The sequence below is a fragment of the Nicotiana tomentosiformis genome, chromosome 10 (assembly GCF_000390325.3).
Source record: "Nicotiana tomentosiformis chromosome 10, ASM39032v3, whole genome shotgun sequence".
Taxonomy (NCBI): Eukaryota; Viridiplantae; Streptophyta; class Magnoliopsida; order Solanales; family Solanaceae; genus Nicotiana; species Nicotiana tomentosiformis.
In genome coordinates, this window is record NC_090821.1 from 71,944,758 (window position 1) to 71,957,341 (window position 12,584).

General features: G+C 37.0%; 2 protein-coding genes across 6 annotated transcripts; one reads left to right on the forward strand and one right to left on the reverse strand.

The window, feature by feature from the left end:
- Positions 1-401: 401 nt before the first annotated feature.
- Positions 402-7,640, reverse strand: LOC104111392 (putative late blight resistance protein homolog R1B-16). 5 transcript variants are annotated; one of them, XM_070187357.1, is made up of 5 exons: positions 7,435-7,639; positions 7,187-7,263; positions 4,471-4,658; positions 1,890-4,089; positions 402-848 (listed from the first exon to the last, which is right to left on the reverse strand). In XM_070187357.1, the coding sequence occupies exons 3-4, from the start codon at positions 4,472-4,474 to the stop codon at positions 1,895-1,897; spliced, it is 2,199 nt and encodes a 732-aa protein (XP_070043458.1). In that variant the 5' UTR covers positions 4,475-4,658; positions 7,187-7,263; positions 7,435-7,639; the 3' UTR covers positions 402-848; positions 1,890-1,894. The 5 variants fall into 5 exon arrangements, with proteins under 5 accessions (XP_070043458.1, XP_018631538.1, XP_009619372.1 ...); XM_018776022.3 differs by lacking the exon at positions 4,471-4,658 and having other exon boundaries at positions 7,435-7,640; XM_009621077.4 differs by lacking the exons at positions 7,187-7,263; positions 7,435-7,639 and adding an exon at positions 5,423-5,577 and having other exon boundaries at positions 4,511-4,658.
- A 3,941-nt stretch (positions 7,641-11,581) lies between these two features.
- On the forward strand, positions 11,582-12,358 carry LOC138900381 (uncharacterized). The gene has a single exon (XM_070187119.1). The coding sequence runs from the start codon at positions 11,582-11,584 to the stop codon at positions 12,356-12,358; it is 777 nt and encodes a 258-aa protein (XP_070043220.1).
- Positions 12,359-12,584: the final 226 nt, after the last annotated feature.

Sequence of the window (12,584 nt, forward strand, 5' to 3'; positions counted from 1 at the left end):
TGCTGGAATATTTCCGAATTTTGAACAGTATTTTTGTTCAGATTTATCTTTACATGAAAAGTGACTAAATTTCGATTACTTTTGAAACTGTGACTATTTTTCAATTATCAGTTATAAATCTGACTATTTTTGAATTTAGCCCGGCTTTTATAGGGTTGACTTAAGAGTAAAACTCCTTCAAATTTTAACAAAATCATAATAAATAAAGAAAAAAAAGAGTGAAAGGGAACTAGGCTCCCGATAATTAGTATAGCTTCCCCTGTCTGTCTTTGAAGAAAGCTGAAAAGCAAATATAGGAATCAACAAAAAAAAAAATACCTACAGGCTACAAACGAACGTGCATTGGTATCTGCTGATAAACTAAATTAGTAAGCACTAGTTGGATTAAATAAGAAGAGAAGTAGAATAAACTAAACCATAGAATTAAGTGACAAACTTCATCTGAATCCAACTTGGTGAAATAAAAATAAACAAGGAACTGAATACACTAAACAAGAGTACATGCATTGGTATCTGCTGATAACTCTCCCAATGAATTTGAACTAGAAAAATGAAACAAGATAATATATGAAACAAACTTACTGATCCATGACAGATGATAAAAGCAGAATTTATGACAATACATATCAAGAGTAGTTGCAAATCACAAAACTAAAAAGGCATTGACATCATCCAGAGATTAGCTTGCTGATAATTCAATCGGAAAGCTGATACGTTAATCAACCCATCCACAAAGCAGAACCTTTCGTTGTCTCAGCACTCGTGTAGCAGAACAGAAATAACTTGTTTCAATCAGAATGTCACGAGCCCGACGAATACTTTAGAGTTTGCTGTTCTGAAGTTGGTTGCTGTACAAAGATGCAGCGATTACTAATGGAAATGCCGAAGAATGTCAGGAAAATGAAGCCCAACACAAAAGCTATAACTAAAAATGAGAAATTGGTGAAAAAGAATGACGGTTGAAAGCAAGTAGCTAGTTAGAGAGAACTCAAAAGCTAAAAAGTTAAATGAAAGAATGATATTGAAAAGTATGTCGATGTTGTTAGGATCGAAATAATCAGATGTCATTCGGAGGCTAACAAAACAAACCTTGAACGGCAGTAAATCAGACAACAAAAAAGAAATATAGCAAACATAAACATTTAACGTGGTCTAGTCAATTGACCTACGTCCACATGTGGAGCTGAGCAATCCACTATATAGAAGAGAGTACAAAATATAGAGAGAACAACCTCACAAAGAGGCACACACAAGTGACATCATAACACTTGTTTCACAAATTCTCCTCCTAAACAAGACTCTCAAACGCCTTATGGCTACATTGTGGATGCTACTGAATGAGAAGTAAAGATACTTAATTTTTAGAAGTCAAAACTGTTTTCTCCAAGAAAAAGGACAAGCCAAATAATGAAGAATTATAATTTCCTTTTCGTAATAGGTAAAATCAATTATAGTAAATAAATTACCTTTCTTTCAAAAGATAGGAATATCAAATATGGTAAGAAACCAGGACAAACAATTGCAATATGCAGCACAATTGGCATAAGGTGAAGTTATGGATCATCTGTTCTCAGTAGTAGTTTTCGAAATCTTCAAAAAGGAAAAAAGAAGCATCATACGCAAAGCATAAGCAGTAATATATAAAATTCTCAATTGCGACTTCATGGAGGTATTTTTGTGAAGGAAATGAGAGGTGTGAAGCTTCTACAAAATTCCAAATGCTGCCTAAGAATGCTGTAAATATTGAAAGATGAGATGTGAACTTTAGCATGCAAGATGTAAGTTTCTAAAATCGCTATCCTATCAGATGCAATGGAGAGGTGTACATTAAAGCAGCAGAAAGATTCTGTTTCTTACTGCAGGAGTATCACAATTACGAAATCACTTACCGTCTTTAGTCTTTGTATGAGACTTGAACTTGGAAATTGCTTTCTTCAAAGCGGCAATCTTGAATTTCCAGAGCTGATTCCAAAACAGACTTCCCACAGTTGATCACTTCAATAAATTGCAGTGCTTCAATATCCGCAAAGCTATATGGGATCTCCTCAAGTTTGGAACAACTTTTTATGACTAGTGTTTCAAGCAGAGGAAATGATGAAGATGCATTTGAGCAAATCCACCGGATCATAAACACATGATGTAATTTCAAAACTCTGAGCGCAGGGAACTCATTATCATTGAGGTCCAAGATCTTTTCCCCCGTTAAGTATATCTCGGATAATTTAAGAGTCTCAAGTTGTCGCAGTCTTGCAATAGTTAAAACTATTTCATCCGTTAGGAAAATGTCGCAGAGGGACAAAACCTTTAGACTTGAGGGGAAGTCAAGTTTTATGGAAAGCACCGAATCATCAGGAACATCACCAAATTCATCAATGTGGAGCTTTAATTCTTCAAGATTTGGAAACTTACCCCAGAAATTTGGAGTCATGTCAACCACAGACATATAGAACATGCCAAGGGTTTTCAAGTTGTATAACACAATTTCTGAAGATTCTACAAAATTCACTCGCTCATTCTCTTCCCATGTGATTGAAAATTCGTTTATATCCACATGCCTCAACTTTGCCATTCTCCAAATAGCAGGCGATATCATCGTATAAGATGAACGAACCCGCAAGGTTTGCAGATGGAGTAGGTGTGACAACCACTTGAAATCAAGTTCCTTGACAAAAATTGCAAGGTACCGCAAGTGAGTTAGTGATTGGAATGCAGTAGCCCAAGAACTTTCCAAGTACATATCCAATAAATGCAACACCCTAATAAGTGTGAAGTCATTAAGTAAAGGATAAAGATTAGTGCGGTGAGGTATACTGAATTTCGGATGCGCAATGAACTCTAGAGACCCCTGAGTTTTTTCGAAAGACTTTGCCTTATCAGACGAATATTCATTTTTCATAGTGTCATGTATATACATGCATTTCCTTTGTTCGTCTGTATCTACTGCAGGTTGATGTGGATTATATGGCACTACGAGCTGCATAAACTTTTCTTCTCTAATTTTTCTCGAGCAAAAATCATGCACTTCTTCACGAACTTTGCAGTGTTTTATTTCACCGTCACTTCTTGTTTCAGTAACCGTTATTAGGTATCTGTCAACAAGATCGTACAAGCAACTCTTTGATGTTTCTTCTAGTTTCAATGTGTCAATTGTCTGCACAAACTCTTCAGCTATCCACCACTTCAGCAAATCAGAGACTGGAATTTCATAACCTTTAGGAAACAATCCCATGTACAGAAGGCAACACTTTAGATGATCCTCTAAACGGTCAAAACTTGACTGTATCATCTTCATAAGAGACTCTTCAAAAGACTGGGACCTTAATTCACGTGCAACCTTAAGCCACGATTTAGGATCTCGCCTTTCCTTTTTCGGAATACTTCCAGCGATCATGATAATCAGATCTGTCAATCCATTACATTCTCGGGTAACTAGCCGTCCCACTTCAAGTAGTTCCGGAGGACATATCTCTCCTTGAAAAGCAGTCCTCTGCCATAATACAAAACTCTCTTCACCATCTAGCATTCGAAGGTGAAAAGGATAACTATGGTGCTTAAGCTCTCTTGCCACTTGCTCAAGTGGAGTTGTTAGTATTATTCTGCTTCCAATTCTATCATCAGGGAAAGATGACCGCAACACATCCCATGCCTTGATTTCCCACATATCATCCAATACGATGAGATATCTCTTTCTCATTAAACTCTTGCGCAACATGTCAGCCATGCTACGACCACCTACAATAACACGCTTACCAGCGATAATTTGTTTTAGTATCTCAAGCAACAGCTTTCCCACGTTATATGTTTGTGAAAAGGAGCACCACACCCGAACATCAAAGTGAGAAACAATTGAAGGATTATTGTATAACCTTCTAACAAAAGTTGTTTTGCTTTGTCCGGGCATTCCTACAATCGATATAACATCCAGCTCCTTTGTCCCTCTAGTCAAATGTCGATGTATTCTTTCTGCATCATCTTGAAGACCCACTAGTTCTTCATCAATTGGTGAATATCTACGTTTTGCTGGAGTAGGAGTTCTGTCACAACTCTCAACAATATCCTCCATACTAATTAGCTTGGCCTCTATAATTGCTGGAAGCAAAATTTACATATATCAGAATTAATGAAAGCTCTGTGAGCCTCAATAAAAGGAATGAAACAAGAATATTATATCAATTTACAACTTAGAAGAGAACACAAAAATATAAAACTAATGCCACATGTAAAGTCTAATGTGTTGTCTACAGGAGGCCAAGAAAAATTATATCCATTTTATGTGTGTAGGAGTATCTTTTTTAGTTTTAGTACACCTTTAAAATTTTCAACTTTTTTTTCAGAAGATTTGGTGTTTTAATTAATATATGCACGTGTAAACAAGTTAAACAATCAATCATTTTGCAGAACATTAACTACAAGAAGCCCCTAATATTATACATCTAAGCTCTAGTTGAGAGAATGACATGTAATAAATACCCATTAAAAGTGCGTGGAATGATATACTACACAACTCAACTGTAAAGAATAGCCCTAATTTAGGCTAATTCTATTTTTCTCTTCATTGTCGAAGCTTATGGCCAAATCCGACCGGCGGCAGCAGCTCCAAATTTCAATATTTCCTCTTCATTTCCAATTATACTTTTCCCGTTGAATTGCGAAGATGCCTGACAAGAGGATTGAATAAGGATGAAGGAAAATAATTTACTCAATCTCTGTTATAATTCTTCGTGTTAAAAAAAATAGTGTAAGTACTCCGCTCTAAAACAATATATATATATATATATATATATAAAAAAAAAATTATATTTTTTTTATTATTTGAGAACGGTTATACAATGTCATTTTATTTTTTTAAAGAGTCTTTTTTTCAAGTGAGGGATTTATTGTACACTTAAGGCCCGTTTGGTACGAGGGTTAAGAGATAATTAATTTCAGGATTAAATTTGAGATGAATTTATCTCACATTTGGTTGGGATAAAATCGCGATATAACTAATCCTGGGATTGTAATGTTACTTTTATACCTATGAAAAAATGGATAACAATCCCGCAATAATTAATCCTGAGATAATTTATTTTCCAACCAAACAATCCCTTAAGGTAAATAAATAATAAATAAATAAAAATAAAGGTGTCATTTCCAATCAACGGAATATTTGTTCATTATTCCTGGGCTTTTAATAATTTTCTCTTTTTGCCTAATTTGCCATTATTTAAGGCCTGATTAGTAACCGATCTTTTGAAACAATTTAAGGGAGCTTTCTACAGCTGTTGGATAATTTTGAAAGACAGAAAATTATCATCATAGCATAGACACATCATGTAAAGAAGACAAAATATGAAATCTTCTACCAATTAAATGATTTAAAGAGAAATAGCGAAAAGCAAAAAAGGAAAAATAAAATGGAAACTTATAAGAGAAATCTAACCTTTTAGTGTTGAGAGTGGCTACAGAGAGATAACTTGTTCTAAGGTTCTTTAACTTTATGATTTCGGGCAAGAGAAATAAAGAGTAAGGGTATAATAGCAAAGGAGATATATCGTAAACTTCCAACTTGAAGAAAATTGTGATTGTATAAAAAATGGTTATTTCGGCATTATCAACTACTAGTTGTAGTTAATAAACAAATAAGTCAACTTATACTAATCGTGTACGTTAAATAGGAATCTCAATAGTGAAATCTGCTCTACATTTACAATAAAAACAATAATATGATTGTCGTCTTTTACTTGCTACTCTATGTAAAATAATCTCAACAACCTTATTTATAATATTTTATTCAAATAACTTGACCCTTGCTGGGAGGATTAATGACTCACCTATGTTCCTTTGTTATGATCAAAGTTGCTTGCCGAACAACTTCTGTTCATGTCGTGAGTTCATATTATCAGTTTTTAAAAATTATTCTAAATTCGCAAAATAGATATCTAATAATTTGAAGAGTATTTGTCCTAATTACGTTTTATTATTTAAACTTCTCACTAGGTTAACATTCTACTAATGAGTAAAAATCATTTTTCCTCCCTAAGTTTACCTTAAAAATCAACCTCTCTCCTTAACTTTCAACATTAAGCATCCCCCCTCCCCCCCAACCACATCAATATCCGGCCATTGACCGGCAGCTTTGAAATATTTGACCGCTCTCTATATGGGCAAATCGTAATTTCACTTTATTTATTTATTTAATGGGGTGCTCTAATTAGTTATATACCTTTGTTATCGATAGAGTCCTCTGCCGTTTGTGATACTTCATGTTTATTGATCTTTTTTTTTCTTTTACTCCATTTCTGTCTATTTATAAAGCTAACATAATAGTTGAAACTTTGTTACAATAATCTTCATTATTATTATTATTTTTTATTCTGGTCTTATAAACAGGGACGGATGTAGAGTTTGATCTCCGGGTTCATTTCAATGCAGTATTTTTGATGCATAACATATTATATGTAAAATTTTATTGAAATCGCAACAAATAATAGGTCTGAACCCATAACTTTAAAAATACAATGGGTTCAATGTTAAAAACCTTAAAAGTTGAACCCATAGAATCTCAATCCTAGATCTGCCTCTGCTTATACAACATCCAAAGAAATAATTTATAAAATAATCAATATAGCAAAGCGTATCATGCAACATGGCCGAACTTTTAACAAAGACAACACAACTTTTAAGCTAAATATTATTGTGCATCTAGATTGTAACAAGATACTTAGTAGGCGTTTGGACATAAGAATTGTAAAATTCAAAAAATCGGTGAAAATATTTTTCAAGTAAAAATGGTATTTGAAATTTAGAGTTGTGTTTGGACTTAATTTTCAGTTTGAGTTGTTTTTAAAGTTTTGTGAGTGATTTGAGTGAAAATTTTGAAAAACAGATTTTTGCAGTTTTTCAAATTTTTGAAAATTTTCAAAATGCATCTTCAAGTGAAAATTAAAAATTTTATGAACAAACGCTGATTTCGAAAAAAAGTGAAATTTTTTTGAAAAAATCTTCCATCAAATTTTATGTCCAAACGGGCCTTAATATTGAGCTTGCAAACTAGAGAAGACACCTGATTTATACAATCAACCAATCAAACAACAAGATTTAAGTTCCAAATAATTTTTTCATACTCACTTAAAGGAACAAGATACTTAAAAATTAAGTTCAAATCACTGGGGAAAAAATTCCAAAAAAGGTGATGAAGTCTTACGTTTAATCAATAAGCTAGTCATGCATTATCCCAGCAAATAGATGTTTCACTTCATATATCCAAGAACATAATGAAACCTGCAAATTTAGAAACATAAAAATATTTAGTACTTATTTGAATGAAAAGTTTTCGTCACTTCCTTGCCATGCTAAATAGAAAAAACAGAAAGACTTTTGCAAACATGAAAAGGAAACTATTTTCTACTTTAGGAATTTTGAATTTGAAAATTGAAAAAGCAACGAACTTACTAATGAAGTTCTCCCTCGTTTGTAGTTGATATTATTTTTCCACACAATCTATTATTATGCCCAATTTGATGACATATACTGTAGGTGCAACGAACCGATCTCTTTTTTGCCAGTTGTTCATCTAATTCTCTTCTCCTTTTCTTTGATTTTCTACCTCTCTTCTTCTCTTTTTCTTCAGGAGGTGCACAATAGGGTCTGGCCATTTGCTCTCATCAGTGCTGGCCCAAGGGTAAGGCTGCTAAAGCAGCTGCTTTGGGCCTCATAATTTTTGGAGCCCCAAATTTTTCTAATAGGTTATATATTAATTTATTTTTAGAAGAATATTTAGTGCTTTAAATGAGAAAGTACAAATTTTCATAGTAAAAAAGTAGGATTAAATTGTTGATCATAAATTGAGAAAAAATATCTTTTTGGGAATCACTCTCTAGACTGTAAATTAAAAAAGGATTCGATTATTAATTCATTAAAACTTTGCATATGAAAAATTAGAAATACAAAATTTAAGTGAAATTATATATGAATTTTTTTTTTTATATAAAAAAAAATGGTCTCTCGTTGAATTTTTGCTATAGGCCTCCGTATTTATTAAGCCGCCCCTGGCTCTCATCCGGGACTGGATTGATATTTTTAGAATAAGTCTTCACATAAAAAATTATAGTGAGTAGAGGATGAACAAATCTCGTAGGATCATCTCTAATATGAGTCATGCAACATAATGCATGTTTGCATGGAACTCCAGTGATTTGTCATTCTCTACACTGACAAGACATTACCTTTAAATCCACCACATAAGGTTTCAAGTCATGTACTTCAAATAAGTGTTCACTAGCCCTGAAACAAAGCAGCTTTCTCCCCTTTTTTCTGATTTTGATTAATCTTTTCTCTCACTTTTGGTGAAATTTGAGTTTCCAGATCAAGCGCTTTTTCATACCTCCATTGAAATCTAGTCATAGTTTTTCTTCTGATCCATTCCAACAAAGTAAGAATTGGTTTTTCTCTGACTTTTACCACATAAGCATTGAAAGACTGTCATATTATTTGTAACATGATCAATTTTTACATGCTCATCAAATTTATGCCTTGCCCAACTCCCTGGTGATTCTTTGCAGTCATGCAACAACTAATTATAAGTAGGTTTACTTATTTCTTTCATTTCATCCATAACTTGCCAAAAGTCTTGCTCATTATAAGTCTTAACTGCTGCCCATAAAAGCTGTCTTAGCCTTGGACCAGGATGTTCCGCCTTAAAGTTGTTATAAAGGTGCCTTGCATAAAATCTATGATTGGCTATAGGAAAAATCTTTTTTACATCATTTTAAGCCATTTCTGTCTATCACTCATAAATATGATGCCTCCAATATCTCCAATAGAGTCAAACAAGCAATCAAGAAAATACTCTCATGTCGACTCATCCTCCTTATTAGCGATCATGACTGCTAGAGAAAAAATACCTAAATTTGCATCGAGTGAAATAACAACAAGTAATTGCCCCTTAAACCACCCTTCAAAAAACAAGTATCAATACCAATAAAGTGTCTACAACGGTTAATAAAGCCATAACTCTGTGCCTCAAAGATAATGTAAAAAATTTCGAGTACTGAAATTCATCTGGGATTCAATAGATCTAAACCAATGCACTTTAACTTTATAACACCTTGATTAGTCTCTTTTAGGATTGCTATGTATTGTGGTATTTTGGCATAACTCTTTTCATGATCTCCAGCAACTATTTCTTTTCCAATCTTTATGGCCCTTATTAGCATTTGACGACTAACATCAATGCCATATTTTTCCTTCAAAGAAACATAAAGCTTATCCGCAGATAAATCATAGCCGGCTCAGGAATCTGACTCAAATTATTTAGCGATCCATCTTGAAGTTGCTCCATAACCTTTCATATCTTGAAGGCATGCATGTGGACCACTTAATCTTTTAATCTTTTAAGTTATTCCATCACCATAAGGCGAAGCAAAAATATTCCATCCACATCCATTACCTTTACAAAAAGCAATAAACCTTCTCTTCTCATTCTTTTTCTTTTCAATAGGAAAACCTTCTTGACGGAAAAATTCTTCTATAACTTTTCTAAAAGGATTCACATCATTAAATATTTGCCCATCTTTAAGCATGACAATTTCTTTCTTCAATTTCTCATCATATGTATTGTCATGGGCAGCTTTCCAGCCATGCCCCATGACCCTTTGGACGCGTCCCGTGGCGTCCTGGCAAGCCTCCCAATGCCTAACGCCACGGTCGGCCCCGTGGTCTCGGCAGCTCCAAGTGACAAGCGCGCATATGCCGTTGTCGCCCAACCGATAGCCATCACCAGCGCCCAGCCACAGGCAGATGCCAACTGCGCCACGCGCGCAGACAATGCCGTGTGCGCTGACCCAGATGCTAAAGACAAAGTTGTTGGCAACGAACTTGTTTCTATTTTGTAGAAGATTAAGTCCTTTTCATTGTAAATATAGAATAGTTTTACTGCATTTTCTTTTAGTGTGCTTCTACAACTTATTTAGGTCAAGTCATGTAACTTTGGTTTATTTGTTTTAAGCATTATTAAGGGGGACCAAGCAATCAAACGTTCTAGCAAGCAAACAATTCTCTGTACTGGTGTCTCTCCCCCCGATACCGTGTTGTTTTTCTGTAATAGCTTTCATTCAATGCAATCAAGCTTTCTTTCATTCTCAATTCTCTTTTTTGCTCTCTCTCAATTGCTCATGACATTGGTTTTCCCGTACGGCACTGACAATCTAGTCTAGCGTACGGAGAAGACCTCAGTTGGCGGACAGCAACCATACTGACATCGGTTGCTTAGCCTTACGTCGCCCTTCCAAGAAACTTCAGGAAGGCGTCGTGTAACAGTTGGTATCAGAGCCTAGGGTTGACATCAGACAAGGGATTACATTACAATTTCTACCATTTCTGACCATGGTGAATTATGTGGATCGCATCGCGACCCTTGAGGGGACGGTTGACGCATTTCGGCCCATCATGAAAATGATGCCTGACATAAAGACTTGCCTAGTGCAAAGGTTGGACGACCTCGACCACAGACTGGTCCAGGCCAAAGTTGACATAGAAAACATCAGTCGCAACTCTGAAGGAGACCGGCAAATGGCAGCCACAGAGGCAGCCGAAATTTTTGGTAAATTTGATGCCCTCCATCAAGAGCGTGCCTAGGATTTAGCCAACATGGAACAAGAGGCAGACAGGGTGACTGCCATGTAACAAACTATAGACAACTTGACAGGTCAGCTCAACATTGTCAATTCTGCTTTACAAGGCCTACTTCGAGGAGGAGGAAACCAATTTGGGGGTGGTGTTAACCTCGCCCCTATGGCACAAAAACTGAAAATTCCTGATCCAAAGCCATACAGTGGAGCTCGGAATGCTAAAGAAGTGGAAAACTTCATTTTCGACATCGAACAATACTTCGATGCCGTGGGAGGCCTTGAAGAAGCTAAGAAGGTAGCAACTGCTGTCATGTATCTTCAGGGTGATGCCAACTCTGGTGGCGGGTAAAACACGAAGCCATCAAGGCTGGTGAAGATGCCCTCGAGACATGGACAGAACTGAAGGCAGCCATACGCCTACAGTTCTTCCCCGAAAATATTGAGTACAAGGCCAGGAGAAAGCTACGGGAGCTCCGCTAGACCAAATCAATGCGAGATTACATGCGGGAATTTTCTGTGCTTATGCTGAACATCCGTGACATGGGGGACAAAGAAAAACGCTTCACCCTTCCGCCCACATGGAGTTGCAGAGGCAAGGGGTAGACACGTTACCTAAGGCGATCCAAGCAGCAGAGTGACTTGGGGATTATCAAGTGAAACCCCTGAATGATAGGCCTCAACAGCCTGTCCGAGGAGGATACAAAGGGGGCCAGCCGAACAGTGGTGGCCCTAGTAGAAGTAGAGGAGACCGGAGTGCACCTAAATCTAAGGCTTCCTCTTCAGGCAGTACTAGTATTGCATCTAACAACAATGATCGGGGGAGGAAGCCCCCCTCAGGATGCCGTCATTGTGGCGGACCACATTGGAATAATGAATGCCCACATGCACATATGAACGCCCATCAACTTTTGAGGATGGGACGGATGACGACGTCGATGATGCGGACCAGACCGAACCAGTAGGTACATTCAATGCAATTGTTGGCTCTATTTCTGAGCCCTTGGCTGGAACCAGTGCTGGCATCCGCAAGAAGAAGGACCCCTGTCCAATCGCTAAGAAAGGAAAAAAAGTCGAATGAGAGGACTCCTCTTCATCAAGAGAGGACCTTAATGTTCGTCGACATGAAGGTAAATGGCAACCCCATTCAGGCAATGATAGACATGGGTGCTACCCACAACTACTTAGCCTCGACTCAGGTGGAGAGCCTTGGACTAGTTGTAGGAAAGGGCAAAGGTCATGTGAAGGCTATTAACTCACCACCTCAGCCAGTGGGTGGAATAGCCAAAGAAGTACCAGTGAAGCTTGGCCCTTATGAAGGAAAGTTCAACCTGCGCGTAGTGATCATAGATGACTTCGAGTTAATAGTGGGTTTGGAATTCTTGAGACAGACCAACACCATGCCCGCACCATATGCAGACATGCTACTGATGAGGGGAGCAAATGGGGCCAAGCCATGCATCATTCCGTGCATGCCCATGAAGATGGCCGCCGAGAACATCTCGGCCTTGCAGTTGAAGAAGGGGGTCAAAAGACATAAACCCACGTTCCTGGCTACCCTCTGCATGAAAGATATAGAATGCTCCTCGGGTCCCATTCCTGCACCCGTGAAGGAGCTGCTACTAGAATTTGAAGACATAATGCCACAAGACATGCCAAAGCGACTCCCGCCTAGGCGCACTGTGGACCATGAGATTGAATTGGTGCCGGGTGTGAAGCCACCTGCCCAGGCGCCATACAGAATGTCATAACCCGAGCTCATCGAGCTTCGGAGACAATTGATGGAAATGCTAGACACAGGGATCATCGTGCCCTCAACTCCCCATACGGATTCCCTGTGCTATTCTAAAAGAAACATGATGGCAGTTTACGACTCTGTGTGGATTATCGGGCTCTAAACAAAATCACTGTGAAGAACAAGTACCTTATTCCGCTAATGGCAAATTTGTTCGATAGACTGGGTGGTGCGACGGTATT

What these genes read in the sequence shown, in the direction of transcription:
- LOC138900381 (XM_070187119.1), top strand. Translation starts at nt 11,582, where the DNA reads ATGCAATTGTTGGCTCTATTTCTGAGCCCTTGGCTGGAACCAGTGCTG.
- LOC104111392 (XM_018776022.3), bottom strand. Translation starts at nt 7,208, where the DNA reads ATGACTAGCTTATTGATTAAAC. An exon ending in GACTAGCTTATTGATTAAAC is followed by an intron (nt 4,090 to 7,186) that starts GTAAGACTTCAT and finishes TTTTGCTTCCAG; the next exon opens with CAATTATAGAGGCCAAGCTA.